Raw genomic sequence first — 17055 nt, forward strand, 5'->3', positions numbered from 1 at the left:
CTGATGGTGAGGGGAAAAAACTCTGCTAAATATAGAAGAAGCTCACGGCGGCACATTTATGAATCAGCAATTTTTCCTGCATTCGTTACTAAATAAAAAACTGCTGAGCTAATTATCCTTTTATCTGGTTGCTTTCCAGAAGATGTCAAAGATGCAGAGACATCAGCAGGAGGCGCTGTGGGAGTTCGTCCCACTGAGCTCAGCTACATCAACAAGCTCGTCATCATCAAAGACGTAATTCTGTACATTCATTCAGTTTCGGTTCGACAGAGCTTCTCCTCTCACCTCCAGCTGCTTCTTAATGAATTAGAATAGCATCTAAAAGTTCATTTATTTCATTATCTCAATTCAATAACTGAAACTCAGTATATAGAATCATTACTGCTACGTTTCATGCGTTTATTTCTTTGAATTTCAATTATTATAAGCTTGCAGCTAATGAAACCCTGAAGTTAGTCTTACAGAAAATTAGAAATTACTTTAAAAAACCTACTTTTTACACAGAAATGTTGGACTATTACTACTTTTACTACTTTATTACCTGGTCGGGGCTCCTTTTGCATGAATTATGTCCAATAATAATAAAACAATAATGTCTCAGTGGAATGCAAACTTTAATCCGAGCGCTCAGAGCGCGCAGCCCAGGCACGACGCCTCTGATGTTGAGTGGGAATACAGCCAACGTACAGCTAACCCTAACCCTAACCCTGACCTTAACCCTGACCCTAACCCTAACCCTAACCCTGACCCTAACCCTACCCTAACCCTAACCCTAACCCTGACCCTAACCTTAACCCTAACCCTAACCCTGACCCTAACCTTAACCCTAACCCTAACCCTGACCTTAACCCTGACCCTAACCCTAACCCTGACCCTAACCCTGACCCTAACCCTAACCCTGACCCTAACCCTAACCCTAACCCTAACCCTAACCCTAACCCTGTCCGACCCCCCTGTGCAGGACGTCAACCGTCACCTTCTGGACAGCTGGCAGCGCTCGTCCCCCTGATCGGGCGGCCCGTTTGAACCAGAAGGGCTCAGAAAATCAGTTAATTAGCTCATTAGAGGGGTGACATCATGAGTGTCCAATATTGACCTTTTTTCACAATGTTCTTATTTTCTGAGACTTTTGGGGTTTCGAGATCTGTGATCATCAAAATGAAATGAGCTTTTTGCTGGTGCTGATTTCTCACGCGGCTCCTCCGTATAGCAGGGTGGTAAAGATGTTTTCCACAGGATGTTTGTCTAAAGTGTCTCTGCCTTTTACAGCTGGTTATTGCAGCGCTCGTCAACCTTCACAGGAGTGGATTTCTCTCCGAGGTTAGTCGGCACCGCCGCAGCTCGACCGTACCCGCTGTAGAAAACAGCCAGTCTAGCAGCTTTTTCCACCCCTGCGTACTGCAAAGCTCTATTTTCCATTGTTTTACATACTGAGTAATACTGCTGAGGCTCACTGGAAAAATAAAGCACCAGTGGAAAATGCAGAAGCAGGAGCAGATTTGAAATTAAAAATAACCCAAAGTGCAGTTTAATAAATAGGCTATATTAAAAAAAACAATGTTTTGCCTTCCTCCTGTGGCAGGTTACCCCAGAACTGCTTTTCTCCAACCTTCCCTCCATCCTCTCCGCCCATCAGCTGTTCTGGCAGGAAGTGATTTTTCCCATGTTACAGGACGTCCGGAGGACCGGAATGCCGTTCGACCCCCTGATGTTGAAGATGGGCTGCCTGCAGGTATGAATGTTCACCTGTTCAGAGGTGTGTGTGTGTGTGTGTGTCTGACAGGCCGTGATGGATGAAACACTCAGACTTTACGTCCCTGCTGTCTGCATCATATTAAAGTCTTCTCCATAACATGAGTTAACAAATGAAGTAAACTGATATCTTTTTAAACATTACATTTATAGCCAGAAGGAACTCTTTAGTAAACATAAAACCAGAATTCTATGTAAATACTAATACATAAAGTGTGTTTAAAATTTATTGTGGTTCCTTCAAAACTAGTCTTTTCCTTGATGTGAAGCCTGAAGACAAAGACAAATCAGAAAAAGTTGTCTTATAAGCAATAAGACCATCGAAACTGTAGAACTGAAACTGAGACAGTTTAATGGAGCAAGTTTAATCGGTTTAATCTTTTCAGGTCTTAGTAATTGGTTTCCATTATACATCTCCAACACATATAATTATCTTTACCAACTCGTGCCAGATCAAAATGTTGAAGGTTATCTAATTCTCATGTACATAAACCTAAAAAGCGCCAAATGTTTTTAAACTGTCACATTTCAAATTTCATAAGAAATGTTCTGAGCGCCTTTGCTTCCGCCACCTTGCCAACAGTTTTCCGTTTGATTTGACTTTGTTTCTCCTGTCTTCAGTTCCCGCAGCGCTTCTCCTGCTATCAGCATTACTGCTGGGAAGAGGAAAACAGTCTGGAATTTGCACGGAGGCAGATGGAGAGCAACCCCCATTTCTTTATTTTCATCCAGGTAAACACTCCTGAGCTGATGAAAACACACATGATGATGAAGAGCAGCTGCTGCATTTACGTTTAAGCCTTTACAGCTCGTTCCTGAGGGGACTCAAAAGTAGCATCAAACTAGCATTGCAGCATCAAACTAGCATGTAGCCTCTACTGCGAAGATTTATGTCGCAGTTGCTTTGAAAGAGATGTCGACACACTTCAGTTTCAGGAGGAGGTGTTATTTTGCGTTCAACACTCACAGACAATTTAAGTGGAAATGGTGGGTGCACCACAGGCGGGTACAGAAGGGTCGTCTCTTTCATACCAAAACATTACAAAAACATCCACCTGCTTTTGTTTTTGAAGATGGGTTTGTTTTTGTCAGTTTTCAGGCGTCTTCTTCTGACGTCTGAAAGCTTTCGTTCAATGTACTTATGAAAGCTGACAGCAAACCTTAATAATTGCACAATTTGGGTATTGTGAAGCGGATGGTAGCTGTGGCTGAGCTGGGGTTCTGCCTGTTTGCGGGTAAAACCTACTGTTCATATGGACCTTCATGGTTTGCGTGTCCAGTGGGTGGAGACTCACCCTCAGACTCAGAGGATGCGGCTCGGCGACATGCAGGCCAAACCACATCAGCGGATCACCAAGTATCCACTGCTGCTCAAGTCGGTACTGCAGAGCACCCAGAACCCTCACGTACAGCAACCACTCAGAAGCATGGTGAGACCCTGTACACAGGAAACAATCCAGCTCACAGGCTTGAATCCCCCCCACTCCTGATTTTCTGTATCGTCCTGATCCTCTGCAGTTGTCCAGCGTCAACAGTTTTTTTGGAGAGGCATCAATGACTACCTGAAGCTCAAGACGAAGAGCTCGCGCTCTCTATTTCTGCTCAAAGGGGTGGACGGATACGAAGTGGAAGGAATAAATGAGGAAATTGACAAGGTGACCCGTTTTTCTTTTAGCAGCTGTGTATGTTGGTGCAGTAGTTAGACATTTCACCTGACCAGGGCCAGGGGTTCAAATCCCCAGTAGGCCAGAGGATTTTCAGCTGGAAGTTTTGTATGTTCTTCCTCTGAAAGGCCAAAGAATTGCATTATGGGTAAAAGTTTTCTATGCTAAATTCACCTAGGTGTGAGTGTGAATGATTGTTAATCCCATATGTTTCCCTGATCCACACTCTTGTAGGGTTTAAGCCAATGTTTCAATCATCTTACAGTAATGTCCGAGAGGTTTGCCAGTTTGACCTGACGGGTTCGATCAAAGGGGTCGGTCCCGGGGTCGTGCGCAACATTGCTGCTGGAGGAAAGTTTAAAGATTCGCGGGAGAAAAGACAGCAAGGTGGGTGAAAAGCCCGGCTCTCGGTGTCGGGACCTTTAAATGTCTTTGTTGCTCTCTAAGTGTTTGACTTTCTCCTCCTTCCTCTCACATGCTTCGATGCAGCTGGAGGTGGTGGGTCTGCTCCTTCTCAGATGTTCTCCTGATGACTAAATTTCAGAAGAAGAGGCGAGCGGCTGAAGGTGGTTCGGCCTCCCCTGGCCCTCGACAGAACGTACTGCATGGTTGTTAAAAGACGGCTGTGAGTAAACGGTGGTGCATGAGAAGCCGCCATTCTTAGGGACAGAGGCAGAGTCCTCACCTCATTCCTCCTTTCCTCACAGGTCTCCTTTGTTCTTGTGGAGGTGGGGGAGCTGCAGAGCGTCATGAATGTCTACATTTTTGCAGCCAGCACCTCAGAAGAGCTGTGCCACCTGGGTCTCCACCATCCAGCAAGCAAAAGTATCCGATTACTCTGGATTTTGATGCTCATGTTCACCTGCAACTCTTGATAAACTCTGGTTAACATTTCAAATGTGCACAGTTTCCTAAACAACCGTGTGGTTTTAAGATGCTGCATTATTCATTAATTCATCGGTTATCTGCGTTACATTGTCAGGAAACCCTGAGGAGCTGGAGAGAGATGGAGAGCGCCAGAAAACTGAACAGCATCAAAGCCAAAGCCGATGAAACCTCTGCAGACGCTCAGGCTGCTGCAGTCAGGACGGGAGACATTTGTGGATGAACTAAATGAGGAATTTATAGTCCCTCAGTTCCTTAACGGAATACTGGCATCTAAAGAAACTAAGGATCTACCTGTAGATGCCCCCACCCACAAAACCCTCGCCTCGTTTTTCCAGCCCCAGCCCAACAACGGTGAGGGTGAATCGGTGACTAAAGGCGTGGCTGGCGTGCAAACAATCAGTCAGAGGTGAGTGGATAGAAATGGGCGTGAGAAGACAGGTGCTTGGAGCCCGTGTGACCAAGCAGAGAAAAAGACTAAACCCGGAACAACCAATGAGTCCGGAAGTGTTTTCAGGAATAACCAGTCGCGATCAGTGGACCCCGTGGACACGTTCAACAGTCTTACAGCTGGTCCATTAGGACACAGCACAGCTGGACTCATCTTCTGTTGGTGGGGGAATATCCAGCTGTGGATTATCCAATGAATGAAGAGAGTAACTCAACAACCACCAGTGAGTTGTCAAGCATACCAGGAGAAGGATTATCACAGAGGAAAGACTCAGAATTCCAACCTGGAAACCAGGACACTTGGAGGAGCAACAAACAGCCTGATGATGTGGAAATACACACCTGGAATTTCTCCCATAATCTAAAATCGCCCGGATTACGGAAGAAGAGACCAAACGGTAGCTCACAGGGCCCCTCTAATCAGACACCAACACATCATCTGGACTCCTCTTTCTCCAAGTCTCATTTCAGATTATCACCACAGTAATAAGAGAAACTCTGTCCCATCTGAGCTGGGGTTGGGTTTCACACTCCGTCTCACTGCAAAAGGGGAGCTGGAAAACGCGGGGAGAAAATTCCTCCAGACCCTCCAAACGCTGTCTGAGCTGAGCTGCCTACTATTAACTCCCCTGACAAATGGCTTCAAGTGAAAACACAAAGAAGCGCTTCCATTCCTAACATCACCACTAAACTTGAACTTCGCCCGAACTCCAGCAGTTTGCAAACGTTACCTTCAGTTGCAGACAGAATTTCACCTCTGGAGGGGCCTTTAGAAAGGGCCAAAGAGAGAGTGAAAGGAAGGACATGCTTTTAAGAATGACAGGAACCTGAAAGTTGCAGATTTGAGGACACATTATCCTCCTCCTTCCCCCTCATTTCCACCCCACTTTCAGCATCACCCAGTGATGGAGACAGAGAAACAGAGGAGGAGGTGGAGGTGGAGGTGGAGCTGACGAGGATACCGAGCTCTCGCTGTGAGTGATGGGTGGAAAGAGCAGCTGGTTGGACGGAGATGAAGATTATAGACGAGACAGGTGGGTCTAAGATCCAAGATCGCCCTGGTCACAGCACACGGACACACGACATGGAGTTGTTTAATCACCATTCAATTCCCCAATTTAAAAGAAAACTAGAGATTTTAAACTTGTTGTGATTCTAACAACAATCCAAATGATGCCATCATCTATTGGTGATACTTGAATTGTGTCACTGATGGAATATAAAATAGCATTTATAGTGCGCGTGCAGAGTGTAAGAACAGATGAGTAATAACATGTTAACAATACGTTGTAGACAGTATTTAGGTGTAATAACCAAAAACAAGAAACTAATTTCCGCCTCTAACAAAGAGTAACTTATATTCTTCCATGTGAAATTTGCTGTGTTTGGAGCCATTTGTCTGGGAAAGCACAAATAATTTATAGTTTGTTCTTATCTTCTACTTTTTTAGTGTTATCTTTACTGATGGAGTGAATGTGGACTGGCCAGGCTGGTGCTTCGATGATGATGAGGTCTTGGATAACTTGTACCCACTGAAAGAGGATCTTCACCAGGGCATCGGGGGACCAGCGTACAGTTGGGGACATCCAAGAATACTCACAGCAAGAGGACGGGCAGTTGCAGTCAGGTGTAGCCATGACAGGAGACGCAGGATTAAAAGCTTTCAAGCATCAGCAGGAGGACGAGGATAACGGCACATTCCTTCAATAGCATCATTTTGTCCGTGTTTTGATGTTTTATAATGCCAAATGAATGTGATATCAGTGTTTTGTATAGACATAGTGCATTATTTTTTATACATCTTTGTACATAATATTTATATCTAATGATTTTTGTATGTCAGTAACTTGAGAATTGTGGTTGCGTAATAAACAGAAGCTGTTTTTAGCGCTGCTTAAAGTATTTTATTAAACTACGGATTGACTCGTTCAGAACAACTACTCAAATATTTACAGTCATATATACAGATATTGTACATGTGAGGGATACTTCCTACAAAATGAGTTCCCAATCCAAAATGTGCAAAAAAGAAAGTCCTAACCAAGAAAAAAAGCATCTCACTTCAGATTAACGCTATATTATCCTTCGCCACAGTTCCCGGCCTTATGCTGCTTACTTCTTCTCTCTGTTCGTTTTCTCTCTCCTCCCGCTCGTTGGAGATCTGTGAACAATCGTCTCCAGTGTGGGGATACTGCAGGATCCTTTTTCTCTGTAGAAAAAAGCAGAATTGATTGAAATACATTGAATTTCTATCCACTTCTATCCAATCCATCTGATTTCCCTTTGCATTTTAATTAAAAATGTCCTTTATTATTTATGGAAATGGTCACAGCTGGAAGGAACCGGGCATTACCCTGCGATGGTTCCTGCACATCTGCACCAACACCCAGCAGCAGAACGATGAGCAGGATGCTCAGAACGCCCGCGGGCAGCGGCTTTATGCGATACGCCTGAGTTTTGTCCACCTAAACTGCCTTTAAAGACAAAAGAAAAAACAGAGTCAGACTTACATTATGTTGTTGCAGTTGTTTGTGTGCGATCACAAATAAGAACATACTCATCACAGCCATGTGGTGCGTTACATTTCCCAGAATGCCTTGTTTCCCGTAGAAGCGGCACGTCCACTCTCCTTTGTCGTCTCCCTTTTTAGCAACTGTCAGATCTTTCCCCTTGTGAATGGACCCGGACTGTCAGGTTACCCACTCTGGTCAAAGTCTTGGTGAACCCACTCGTAGCGGGTGACCTCGCTCGTGTCTGACAGATGGCAGCTCATCGTTACAGAGCCTGCTTTGTTCGCTAGATGTGACAACTGTTAAAAAAAAAACAAGAAAAACTTAAAATCATTGCTGACGAATCACAGAATTTGACATCACCGAATGCACTTTACCTTTGGCAACGACAAGGTGCAGGTTTCGAGTCAACTGCCCGTCCCTCTACTGTCCCAGAGCATCTGTATGTGCCCTCGTCCTCCGAACGCACCTCTGTCAAAATGGCTGACTTATCCACACTGGGCTGGGACGATGGAGTGGGCTGGGAGAAAGAAGCAGGGAGCGGGCTGGTTGCAGCTTTAAAAGGAAAACCAGACTCCAGCTTCTCCCAGCCTGAGCTAGAGGGAATCAACCAGGTGAGAAGACGCAGGGCAGAGTGGCTGCAGACCCCAGAGCAGCGTACACTTTGGTATCATCTTTGGGAGGCTGGATTATTCCTGCAAATAGCACAAGGGGGAGAAACTACAAGCCGTCGTCCAGAAAGATGAAGCAAAGTCCAGCTCCTGTGTTTACACCCTACCTTTCATAGCCAGAGTTACAGAAGCTCTCCCCACTTCACCCTTATAGCCCACCACGCAGGTCCAGTTTCCCTCCAACCTAGCAGATGCTCTTCCCGAAACGAGACTTTTGGTGGGGGCGACCTGCAAGGTTTTAATAGCTTCTATGGATGAAATGTTGTTCAACGTCCACTGCACAGTGGCTCCCTCGGCGGGAGGCGTCACATCACAGCTGATGGAAAAAGTGCTGTCCAAATTGGAGCCGACGGTGAGATGGGACACTGTAAAAAAAAAAGGACATATTTCTGACATCAGACACACACTCGTGTTTGGGGTTTTCACTGAGATCTGAGGGCTGGCTTTGTTTTTATACCTTGGATAATTCTGAGCATGACCTGGTGTTTAATAACCCCATCTGCAGTCCCCACCCTTGCAAGAGAAAAGTCCAGCATCCTCCAGCTTCACACTTGTTGATCTGCAGGCTGTAATCGCGCCTTTCGAAGCGATAGTGGGGGCATTGTACACGCGGGGTCTTTTTGTGTAACCAGCTTGTGCCCCAGAACTGTAGCCCGCTCTGGGTCTTCCTCCAAACGGTCCTAAACAAACAACAGACGTGCCGATTAAAGGAAGGAAGGTCGTTGAAGCAGACAGGCCAGAGAAACCTAGAAAGCAAACTTTTCTTACCCTTTGTCGTGTTTGGTCCAGATGACGCTGGCGGGGTTTGGGGACGATGGGTCACATTTACAGGACAGAAATGCCTCGGAGCCCTCCTGAGCGAACACTTCAGTCACCTCGCACTCACCTCCTGAAGACAAAACGAAGAAATAAACAATCATGTTTCAAGAAATATGAGCGTCTGCTGAGCATTTTGTTGCCAGGGAAAAGACGGAGGGTCGTGAAATTACCTGTGATGGCGGAGGTCATCACAAGCCCAAAGATGAAGAACTCTGACAGCATCTTTTCCTTTGTGTTCTGACACTGAGATCCTCTGCTGAGCGGCTTCAATGCATTTATGCTATGGGCTGATGGGTGGAGCTTTTCAAAACTCATATACGGATCATGTGACTTCAGATACCAGCCGGGCGTGGATGTGGTGTACCTGCGTCACCTTGGAAACTGTGAAAGAGAGGCATAAACAGGGAGACCCACTTCCTCCCCGGATTCTCTTTGTTTTGATTCAGGTTCATTTTTTTCCATCATATATGCATCATCTAATGTATGTGACATTGTTGGGTGGGAGAAGGGCACATGCGATGCGACGCACCTGTCTTTTCTGATTCAGAACAGGTAACGTTTGTTTTGAGCCTGGACTCCACCACTTTCATCCTCCACGCGCTGCAGTGGGCTTCACACTGGAGGATCGCTCACAGAAGCTCCGGCTGTCGCTCTGAAACCCAACAAGGCAAAGGTGCAAACACCACAACGCGCTCCCGTTCCTCGTCATTGCGTCACTCGCCAATTTACCAGCATCAGTTACCTCAGAGCTCTAATCCTGAGATGTGCTGTCTGACGCTGAGCGCGATCATGAAAGTGAATCATCCTCTTGCTTCTCGCAACACATTTTTCCTTTTTGTCAGGTTCAGTGAAGGAGACACAGTTCGGACGTCAGTGGAAGTCTTTTCATACGGGTTCATCACACATGCTAATGTCATACAAATAAAAGTAAATATCAATAAACATCTTTATGTATTAGACCAAGATGTGAAATGAAAATATGCAAAAGAGAATTACATTAACTGTTCCAGTACTGTCAATACAGGAGCCAATAGAGAAGCTGTGGTAGATGTGGTAAAAGATAACCAGTATTCTCAAGTAATTTCAACAGCATTAAATGCAGCATTCACTAATAGATTAATTTTCATCTTAGTCATATTGAAACTGAAAAAAATGTCCACTCAGACAATAATGCCAGCATGTGCAGATGTGTTCATGCAGCAGAGATAACAGTGATAAAGAACTACACACGCTAGTAGATAAACTATACAGATAGGTGGATACACAGGGAGCTGTCAAGCAGCTTGAGAGATTCATGTGTGGGTGTGAAACCACCAGGTTGTTTTTTTCCTCCATCTCTGAGGTTTTCCCTGCTCACAGCCTTCTGACTGCTAGATGAGTGATGCTGCTCAGCGTTTGATCTCATCCGTTCTGCATTTCCTCCTCCCAATTTACACTGAAGTCACACGTTTTTGCTCAAAGCTGCCGTGTCAAAAAGGAAACCCAAGGCCAAAGAATTCACTGCGCCTGTGGGTGTGGGGTGCAGGTGTGGGTGGGGGGGTCCGCAAGTCTGTAACTGTGGTTAAACACACGCGTGAGGTGGTCTTTCCTCAAGCTGATGTTTAGTCACCTTCCCATTTCATCTGAATATGTTTGAAAGTGCTGCCAAGTCAACTGCCCCCTCATATGGAAACAATGGTGCACTGAACTTCAAACTGCACATTTTGGTGAGGACGCTGGAGGAAAATAACCAAATCAGATTACTTTTGAAATTGAGTGAATGAGCAGTTTGTTCCTGTGTGAACATCTCTGTTGTGGCTCTGTGGTGGTGCTGGGAGTGTTCTGTTTTTTAAAGCACCAAGCACCAGTAAACTGCTGCCCAAGGCCCCGTTATTATTGTAAAGACTACATGGCTTTAATTTAAGTGATTGAAGGATTATATCATGGTATTTTCGTCTGCATCTGTAGGTGATAGCATAGGATGTTCCACTTAGTTTTACTGGAAGAGGAAGCTGAGCAGCTACACTGCTGAGAAATTCACGACTTGGTCAGCATTTTTGTGCTGCAACCGCATTGAGTGCAAACATCTCTATGAGCACAGCAACATGAAAATAAAGATATCGGTTTTGATGCAATGAAAATAGCAATATATTCCATTCAAGTTTTAAAAACAGTAGAGGACTGAAAGTATCAGTTTTGAGGCTTTGCACTATTCATTTTTTTGCAAATGCAGCTCAACGTTTAGATACATCTCATTTTTCAGGGTTTTTTTAAGATTAACATTAAACACCTTCAGATTTGGATTGCTTATATTTCTCATCTCTTATTTGTCACATTATAGAGATTAATTTTCTTCCACTCAGTTCCCGTAAAGTATATTTCTATATGTATAATATGTCAATATATTGGCTGCATACAGTAATCGACAAAGATTAACAGACAAACGCTGCCAGAATAAGAAAGGTAGCAATGCCGAACATCACAGTGAACCTGCGCAAAGGGGTTTTAAACGATCGTTTGTGCGCTGCTCTCGGGTGACTACGGGTACTAGCGCGATGCATTGTGGGACGGTAAAGTAAGATGGACGCCTCCAGGAGCATGTCGAAGTGTTAAAAACAGCTTTCAAGTGTGACTATTTTCATAGTCAACTGTTATTGTCACCTTGCTGCGAACTAACAGGGAACGTTTCTATTATTTGTCCTCTTGCTAACAGACGAGGCAAATTGGTAATTTGGTTTCTACGCTCGACTATCCAACCCGCTAGCATAGCTAAAGCTCAGGGTCAATGTGTTTTGTTAAGATACCGGTCGTTTTGTTTTCTTTAATAGAACGCGAAATAACAGCTGTTGTGTCTGTTAAAAATAACCCAGGTTACATAATCAAAACGAGACTTATTCGTGTGGGTGACGCGTGTTTTGGGTATGAACCCGCAGACATGTCTTTACTGGGAAACCTGCTGAAAAAAGGTGGGGCGTTCCTGCTGTCAGTCCGCAGGCTCGCTGCTCCGCGCCGCCAGGAGCTTTTCTACAGGTGAGTCCCGAGAAACACCTGCCATAAAAGCACCTTTCATCCCGATGTGCAGCAGAATGCCTTTTCATACCTGGAGGGGGTGAACGAGCTCAACATTTCTTCCTACGTCTTAAAGATGTAGAATTGTGTCAAGTCGAGCAGAAGAAGAATGCAAATAAAATCATTTGAGGTTCTTAGATGTGTTCTACTTGACATGTCGCCTTGGGAAACGATGGGAGACCCAATACAAACATAAAATGGGTGCAGGTTTGGTACGTTTAGGTTAAACTTAGTGAGCACATTTAGATGACAAAAACCGAAAGACTTTTGTCTCGTAATTTATAGGATTTGGCATCTTGCTCGATTTTTAAAGCTGTTTATCTTTTATATTTTCTCACAATGCCATTTTCATTCAATGATTACAAGTTATTCAAGCATCTAAAATTGACACATTCTTTATCACAGGTACTTGCTGCTTTATCGGATGCATGCAATCCCTCCGCTGAGAACAGTGGACAGGTGGACAGAGAAGAGGAGCATGTATGGCGTTTACGATAATATGGTATCTTAGGTAAGTGTTTCCAACCAACCGCTTGGTTCCCCCATTTCTCTTAGTTCAGGTTTCATTTTTTATAAAGATGACAAAGCCCACCACTTCCCCCACTATAGATAAGACCGACCTGAATGGGCTAATGTCATATTCTATCGGTGACATTTGTGGTGAGCCACTTTAGCACACATTAACCCTCGTGTCGATATTATCATTAGTACTCAGGCAGGAAAGCTTCACAAGGACAATTAGGGCCATTGGAGGATTAGGGTGGTGTGAATGTATGAATTCTGTGGCTCTATCAAGTCTGTTGTTTAGTAGGGACTCTTATCACCACAACACACCCCTGTTTGGTCTGTTCCTGTGTGATCACTCAGCTCTAATACGTAAAAGTTAAGCTCTAATAGTCGGCTTTAAAACGTTTTCTTATGAATGGATTTGATTGCTGGGAATCAGAATTAGTTTCTGACTCTACTAACGATACATTATTTGACTGAAAACAGTGGCTGTTACCTCTTGTGTCGCACTGCTGCCCTTATCTTCTTGAAACCTTCAGGAGACTTTAAAGCTCATCCCAAAGACGTCATTATCGCTCCATGCTGGCTAAAGGGATTCAAAGGCAACGAACTTCAGCGTTTGATTCAAAAGAAGAAGATGGTGGGACACCGGATGATGACTGAGGACAGGCACAACCTGGAGAAGCGGATCCGTTCCTCTACAGACGCTTCAACCGCACCCGGCAAGCACCGCTAACAGCGATCAAGCCTGTTTTAAGATGCACTTCTGACCAGATGAGAAGGACTGCCACACATTACGTTTCATGTTGTGAAGACGTTGCTATATTGGTCCATTCTTCTATTAAAGAGAGAATTGGCAGGTTTTTCATTTGATTCCATTTTTTCCAGTTCTGTACTTTCCCCCTGATGATAATAAATTTATAAAATGGTCCAGAAAAAAGACCTTGCTTTGTGTGTTCACCTTCGTGCACACTGCCCCCTTGTGGCAGAGACGAGTAACTACACCTAGAATCTTCAGGCAAGAACGTGGGTCCCTTAAGTCACTTCTAAATTATTGTGAAAGTTTTCATGGTGAAACTAGGGGCATTCGTGTCCAGATGTTTAGAAATTCAGTTTTTTTAGTCAAAGCAAACCAACGATATACTGTAGATATATGAGCAGTTGATAAATCGGCCGCAAATGACAATGTAGGAGCAAATTAAAGACCAGATGGATTCGGAGGAGGAAAATAGTGAGAATCCCAGTCAGAGGGGGGAACAGTCGAGTCCACAGTGAAGGCAGCTTCTGTACCGCAGTGTCGCGTCCTGCGCCCTATCCGACACGAGCTGCAGTACAGCAAAGTGCAAGGGGGGAGGGGGGTGGGGGGGGGAGGGGGTGCCGCACTGTGCTTACTAGTCCAAGTGGGGGGAGGCAGCGGGAGATGCGCATTATTGCAGCAGGCCGTCAGTGGCACCGTCACTTTGGCTCCGAACTGTACAGCCCGGAGAGGAAGCGCGACAGATCAACCAGCCTGGAGCGGAAACAATCTCATGACGGTACTTTTTTCCAATCTATCTGTCGATCTCGCTCACGAGCGGCGGCCGCGCACCACCACGCGAGCAGCCGTCGGCGCCGAGCCTCGCCACCAGGAGCCGCGGACTCAGCATCCTGCAGGAGCTGCAGGGAGAAGCCCGCAGGGATCTTTGCGTCTGCGGTCTCGCTTGGATGGATTTGAAAGTACTTTTCTTCTGAGCTCTCCGCGCCCTCCGCTCTCCGGTTCCGGTCCACTGATCCATCACCCCGCTCGCCTGTCGGTTACTGCGGCACTTTGCTGACGTGCAGCTGCGCCTCTCGCTTTAGCCAAAGCAGATTCTGACCTCCATCTCTCCCATCTTATCTGCGCTTTTCCCTTGGGTTTTCTTGGTTTTGGTTTGGAGACTCTCCTTCTCCTTCCTCGCCCCCCAGTCACTCCTCTCCTCCTCTTCCTCCTCCTCCTCCTCCTCCTCCTCCTCCTCCTCCTCCTCCTCCTCGTCCACTGTCCGGGAGTCACTTCAAACAGCTGCAGAGAATGTGAGTATATTGCGGCTTTTCTCTTCTATCAATTAGGGGAAAAAACTAGACCTTCATTTAAAAAATCGCATTAAATAAAAATAAATAAATGAATCAAACCGTATTATTTAAATTTCCATTTTTTTCTGACACAGTAATCATTCAGCTTGGTAGATTCCGCTGACGCAAGTAAAAAAAAAATCCTCCTCACTAAGTTGTGCGCGTTGATAGCTGTAAATGATGATGATGATGATGATGATCATAATAATAATAATAATAACAACAACAATAATAATAATAACAATAATAATAACTCGTCAACTTGAAGGTCTGCCCCGATTCTGCCCCAGCTGGAGCCCCCGGTGCTCCCGGAGCTCCTGGTGCAGATGGTACCAGCGGTGGTCCTCCACCCCCACCCAATACCTCCAGCAACCGCAGGCTACAGCAGACGCAGGCCCAGGTGGAAGAGGTGAGCTGGTCCTGGGCTCAGAACATCAAGAATACAACTGGGGGCACATCTGGATCACCTCAAATTTTAAAAAAACAAAACTAAAATCTGCTGTAATAAAATATGTCTTTCCTCCCTCACACCATCTGCCTCCCCCCCCCCCCCCCCCCGGCCAGGTGGTGGACATCATGCGGGTGAACGTGGACAAGGTTTGGAGAGAGACCAGAAGCTTTCGGAGCTGGACGACAGAGCGGACGCTCTCCAAGCTGGAGCCCTCCCAGTTTGAAAGCTGCGCAAGCCAAGCTGAAGAACAAGTACTGGTGGAAGAACTGCAAGGTGGGCCCGTTAGTGAGGCTCAACCAGCACGTGGACCCGCGCCTGGCCCGTCTACAAGTGTTCCTGAGGTCTAAACATCTGTTTTTATTGATATTCTTCACAGATGATGATCATGATGGGAATCATCGGAGTCATTGTGGTTGGAATAATATTCTGTGAGTAGCTCTTCTTTTTCTTTTCTCTAATTTGGCGATGCTGTTTTTCCCCTTCATTTTAATATTTTCTTTCATTTAAATGATGATGCTGATGTTCCACTGTTGCAGCACGTCGCTTAGAGACCTTCACTGCCCCAAAGACCCCAAAGTCGCTCCTTTAATTACATGTTCTTTCATTCAAAGCATCATATCCTGTTTACCTTGGATAAAATACGGACCACAGCATCCACGCTAGTAATTAGCTGTAGCAAACGCCACAATGGTGCCAAGGACCCAAAGGTGGAGGGACACTCAGTAGGTCTGTGGGGAGTGAGTTGGTCTTGACTGTGAGTCCATGAGCAAACATGCTGGGGTTGCTGGTACGTGTTAACGTCCGCCGGTACGCACGCCGTCAGACTTTCATGAGCTCTTGTGCCACCTTAGTAACGCAGGGGGGGATTTTAATGCTAAAACACCAGCAGGACACCATCGTCCACCCTCAGCCGGATCCATTAGGCTAATTACGTCCTCTTTCTGTCCTCTTTTATTGGCAGTGTACTTCTTCTACTGAGCTCAGCTCACCAGAGCGGATGGATACGGACTTGAAAATGATATATAGAGGGAGGAGGACGGAAAAACGAGCAAACCCAAGCCTCCCCCGTCAGCTGTCCTCTCCTTCCTCTCCACAGTCTTCCATCAAGCCATCTTGCACTTCGACATGACAGCAGTGTTTTTAGGCCTCTCCGCCCTCTTTGCCCCCCCTTCCCCCCCTTTTGTGGATTTCTTCAAATGTTTTAGCATGAAGTCTCTCTCTCTTTCCCTCTCCTGACTCTGCATCTCATGTATTATTAAAGGAAGCAGCAGGCGGAGTGAAAGAGGAAGAAAAAGAGGGAGGGGAGGGGATAAAAGACCAGTCTTGTGACAGAGGGAACATGAGGACGTGCATTTAAACGTATAATGTAAAGAGAACGTGTACAGTGAGTTTGCAGTCCTTTCTACATCAAACACACCAAAGCTTGGTCATATTATCTTTCTAAGAGTTTAAAACACATTTGTAAATTAAAACAAACATGCAAATACACACCTTCTATCACATCAGCTCTTTAAAAGCTACTAACACTCTGTTTTTTTGTGTCTCTGTGATCCGAAGCTTCGTAGCCAACAGCCTCCCGTCCCTGTGGGTCCTGAAAAGCTTATCTTAGAGACTCAGTTTTGAGTTTATTCCCTGCACATCTTCCCTCTCAGAGTCTTCCTTATTTATATTTTTTTGCAATATATAGTTACTATCATGAAGTCTGACAACAAAGTAAGTATGTGATTCAGGGAAGTATTTGCAACATTTCACTCCTGAAAAAACAAAAACCCTAGTTCTAGACTGAAGTACTAATGTATGCAATGCTTTAGTGTATTTTGGTTTTGTACGAGTCGGTGGCATTAATATGCCCAAAAAACTGTCACCGCAGCCACTGACAGACAATCTACACATTAATACGAAGGTTTCTGGTTCCCAGAGATTACAGCCATAGGACAGCCACGAATGTGTAGCATCACATTTCAAACTGCTGCAGATGCAAACGTTTGGGAACGTCGTTTGGGAAGCGACTGTGCAGCAACATTGGTCTTGTTGCTTGAGTCGGTGTCCTCAGAAATCCGGAGATGAAAGAAGTGGCCGGATCCTTTAACCACGCAGATCAGATCATCACCTACAGTTTGATGGTGTTTGTCGCTAACTAGCATGGCAGATGGTGTTCACCGCTTCCCCTGTGTTCCACGGTGTCTGCCAGTCCAGCTGCTAAATGTTTA

General features: G+C 45.3%; 1 protein-coding gene and 2 pseudogenes across 1 annotated transcript; 2 read left to right on the top strand and 1 right to left on the bottom strand.

Annotated features, from left to right (window-relative positions):
• Nucleotides 1–197: 197 nt before the first annotated feature.
• Nucleotides 198–3318, top strand: LOC115250361 (pleckstrin homology domain-containing family G member 6-like). Its single transcript, XM_029838558.1, has 6 exons — nt 198–234; nt 1270–1320; nt 1583–1732; nt 2374–2484; nt 3033–3182; nt 3271–3318. The coding sequence occupies exons 3-6, from the start codon at nt 1664–1666 to the stop codon at nt 3316–3318; spliced, it is 378 nt and encodes a 125-aa protein (XP_029694418.1). The 5' UTR covers nt 198–234; nt 1270–1320; nt 1583–1663.
• A 3759-nt stretch (nt 3319–7077) lies between these two features.
• On the bottom strand, nt 7078–9004 carry LOC115250362 (uncharacterized; annotated as a pseudogene).
• Nucleotides 9005–11665: 2661 nt separating this feature from the next.
• On the top strand, nt 11666–15867 carry LOC115250363 (uncharacterized; annotated as a pseudogene).
• Nucleotides 15868–17055: the final 1188 nt, after the last annotated feature.

Source organism: Takifugu rubripes, chromosome 7, assembly GCF_901000725.2.
Source record: "Takifugu rubripes chromosome 7, fTakRub1.2, whole genome shotgun sequence".
Taxonomy (NCBI): domain Eukaryota; kingdom Metazoa; phylum Chordata; class Actinopteri; order Tetraodontiformes; family Tetraodontidae; genus Takifugu; species Takifugu rubripes.

Coding starts and splice junctions, on each gene's coding strand:
- LOC115250361 (XM_029838558.1), top strand. CDS start 1,664: ATGTTACAGGACGTCCGGAGGACCGGAATGCCGTTCGACCCCCTGATG. Junction 1,733..2,373: donor TGAAGATGGGCTGCCTGCAG/GTATGAATGTTC, acceptor TCCTGTCTTCAG/TTCCCGCAGCGCTTCTCCTG. Junction 3,183..3,270: donor AGCAACCACTCAGAAGCATG/GTGAGACCCTGT, acceptor GATCCTCTGCAG/TTGTCCAGCGTCAACAGTTT.